Genomic DNA, 2399 nt, shown 5'->3' on the forward strand with positions numbered 1-2399 from the left:
AAATCAAGTGTCTCCTGATATTCAGGCCAGTTGCTAATCGTAACTCCCGAGTCTTGAATATCCAAATAGTACTTTCCTTGAAATTGGGGCCATTGTATCATTCCTTCACTGCTTGGTGTACTGAAAAATAAGATAATATCTATATAAAATTTATTTACAGCAGACAGTAAAATTATTGAATAAATTTTTATTATATGAAGAATTATGATTCTCAAAGAACAATTTTATGAAATTGTAGCAAAATTTCTTGAATAGATATGAACTCGCTTTTCCTTGAAATGAGGTAATTTTAACAAACATCCTATAATAAATAATAAAATATCATATACATTAAAAGGTATTACCATAAAAACCACTATTAGAAAAAACTACTCACTGATCTCTGGCAAAGTTTACCCACATCTTGACTAACTGCTTGGATAAAGAAATATCTTCTTGATTAGGCCAATCTGTATTATTGGAGGTCGTCTCCATGAAATATGGCACTTCTGCACCATGTTGAACAGCTGTAACAATTATGATAGTAAAAATTATTATAACTGGATAGTAAAATAGTAAAGAAGTGGGTCTGGAATATTTTTTAAGAAGACATATATCATTTAATTCCCTTTCTTATTTTCATTATGATGGAATATCACCACACTAAGAAGAGAAAATTATAATCAATATAAAAATAATAAATGAAAAAAAAATAGCCTATAGACTATTCCTATATTTATATTTGTATGAATAATAAGAGATGTATTGACTAAATAGGAAGATCCAAAGCCTAATAAATAGTATAGATAATTTATTTAAATATAATCTTTTCAATTTCTTGAGACTGTTATCTATGTTTTAGATAAATTAATTGGTATCCATGTTAATCTCTCTCTCAACACTATTTATTATATCATCAACAGTCTAACATTTTGGCCGATTCGGCCATCCTCAAAGACAATCAAAGAATTAAATGAATATATAAGCCGTTAATTGTTAGATTGTTCTTGAGGATGGCCGAATTGGCCAAAATGTTAAACTGTTCATGATATAATAAAGAGTGTTGAGACTTAACATTGATACTAATTGATTTATATAAAAAATATAGGTAATGTTCAATAGATATATAAAGTTGGTAATGATTTTTGGCTATGCTATAATGAACAATTAAACTACATTCATAGTTGTTTAAGTTGACATAATTTTAGTTCCTTTTTCTACTGTGCGATGTATATGGAACTTGTTCCACCAAAGATTGTATCATATCAGTAGGAAAAGGAACACAAAATAATATTGTTTAATAGGAACTTATCATAAAATGAAAATTTAATAATAGAAATGAATCTTAAGAAATAACCATACTCAATAATGCTTGCATGATTAAAATAATTATAGCTTTATTTCAAATAAATTAACTGATATATTCTATATTAAATATTAAAATTCGTTCATAACGATATCTTCAAAAAAGACATGGAACAGCCTGCATGTGTTAATGTCCAATAAACTGTCGATGTGAACACATCATCCACAGTTTATTGGATATTAAAAATTAAGCAGCACAATAAAGTATTAAAACTTATAAACTGATCTATTTTCCTGAAATGGACATTATCTGGGACAAATTGACTCTCATTTACCTGAAACATTAGTTTTGATGGGCAATTCAGGTCCCCTGGTATAGTTGAACTTGTAGAAATAAGTTGGTCCAGGGTGTTTACTTAAGCTCTTCAGAGACGGGTACACAAAAAAGGCCTCCGTAAAATACTGAAACATTATAGGTCAAATATATAAGCCCATAATATGTATCAAATTAAAACAATATAATGATATATTTTTAAGATAATATAGAGAAATAAATTAACCATTATTTAATAAGAACTAAAAATACTAACATTACGAATAGCCACAAGAGGTTCAATGCCATTTTTAAAATATCTCTCTCTTAATTTTTGGACATCATTGGTTCTATTTTCTAAATTGTAAGTCGAGATAAGAACCTGATTAAAATTATTTATAAATTTTTCTGTCTCCTCCTGTGTTTTCTTGTGGAATTCATAATCTGAAACATTAATATAGAAAATTTTATAATTAAAACAAATAAATAAAACTATTCAACTTTTAAGTTAGATATAGACAATAATTAATATGAGCAAATTTCAGGTATAGTTATAAATAATGTGTTATGATAAAATAAAGAAATTGATAACCCAATATAATTAGCTCACCTCCAGTTGAGACCATTCCTTCATCCTGAACGACTCCGATAATCCAGGGGTAGTTATGGTTTGTACCTGTAGGCCATTTCGTCAGAATAGCTCCGGGAGCATTCTCAGGTTCCAGAACTGGAGTTGCGAGGTATGCATTATCTTCCTTCTGGAATATCAAAATCTTACTTGTACAAAATAATCATTTCATTT

General features: G+C 28.2%; 1 protein-coding gene across 1 annotated transcript in view; it reads right to left on the bottom strand.

Moving 5' to 3' along the window:
* Positions 1-2: 2 nt before the first annotated feature.
* The window catches only part of LOC106680415 (esterase FE4), a gene marked incomplete at its 3' end in the record, with an annotated part of 12814 nt that continues 10417 nt past the window's right edge, over positions 3-2399 (bottom strand). Inside the window, exons 7-11 of the mRNA XM_014420116.3 lie at positions 2208-2355; positions 1875-2041; positions 1620-1746; positions 377-506; positions 3-120 (exon numbers count right to left, since the gene is read on the bottom strand). Of these exons, the coding sequence (XP_014275602.3) occupies positions 3-120; positions 377-506; positions 1620-1746; positions 1875-2041; positions 2208-2355 (690 nt within the window). The remainder of the gene's footprint in view (positions 121-376; positions 507-1619; positions 1747-1874; positions 2042-2207; positions 2356-2399) is intronic.

Source organism: Halyomorpha halys, unplaced genomic scaffold (assembly GCF_000696795.3).
Source record: "Halyomorpha halys isolate HHAL.00 unplaced genomic scaffold, Hhal_1.1 Scaffold261.1, whole genome shotgun sequence".
NCBI lineage: Eukaryota > Metazoa > Arthropoda > Insecta > Hemiptera > Pentatomidae > Halyomorpha > Halyomorpha halys.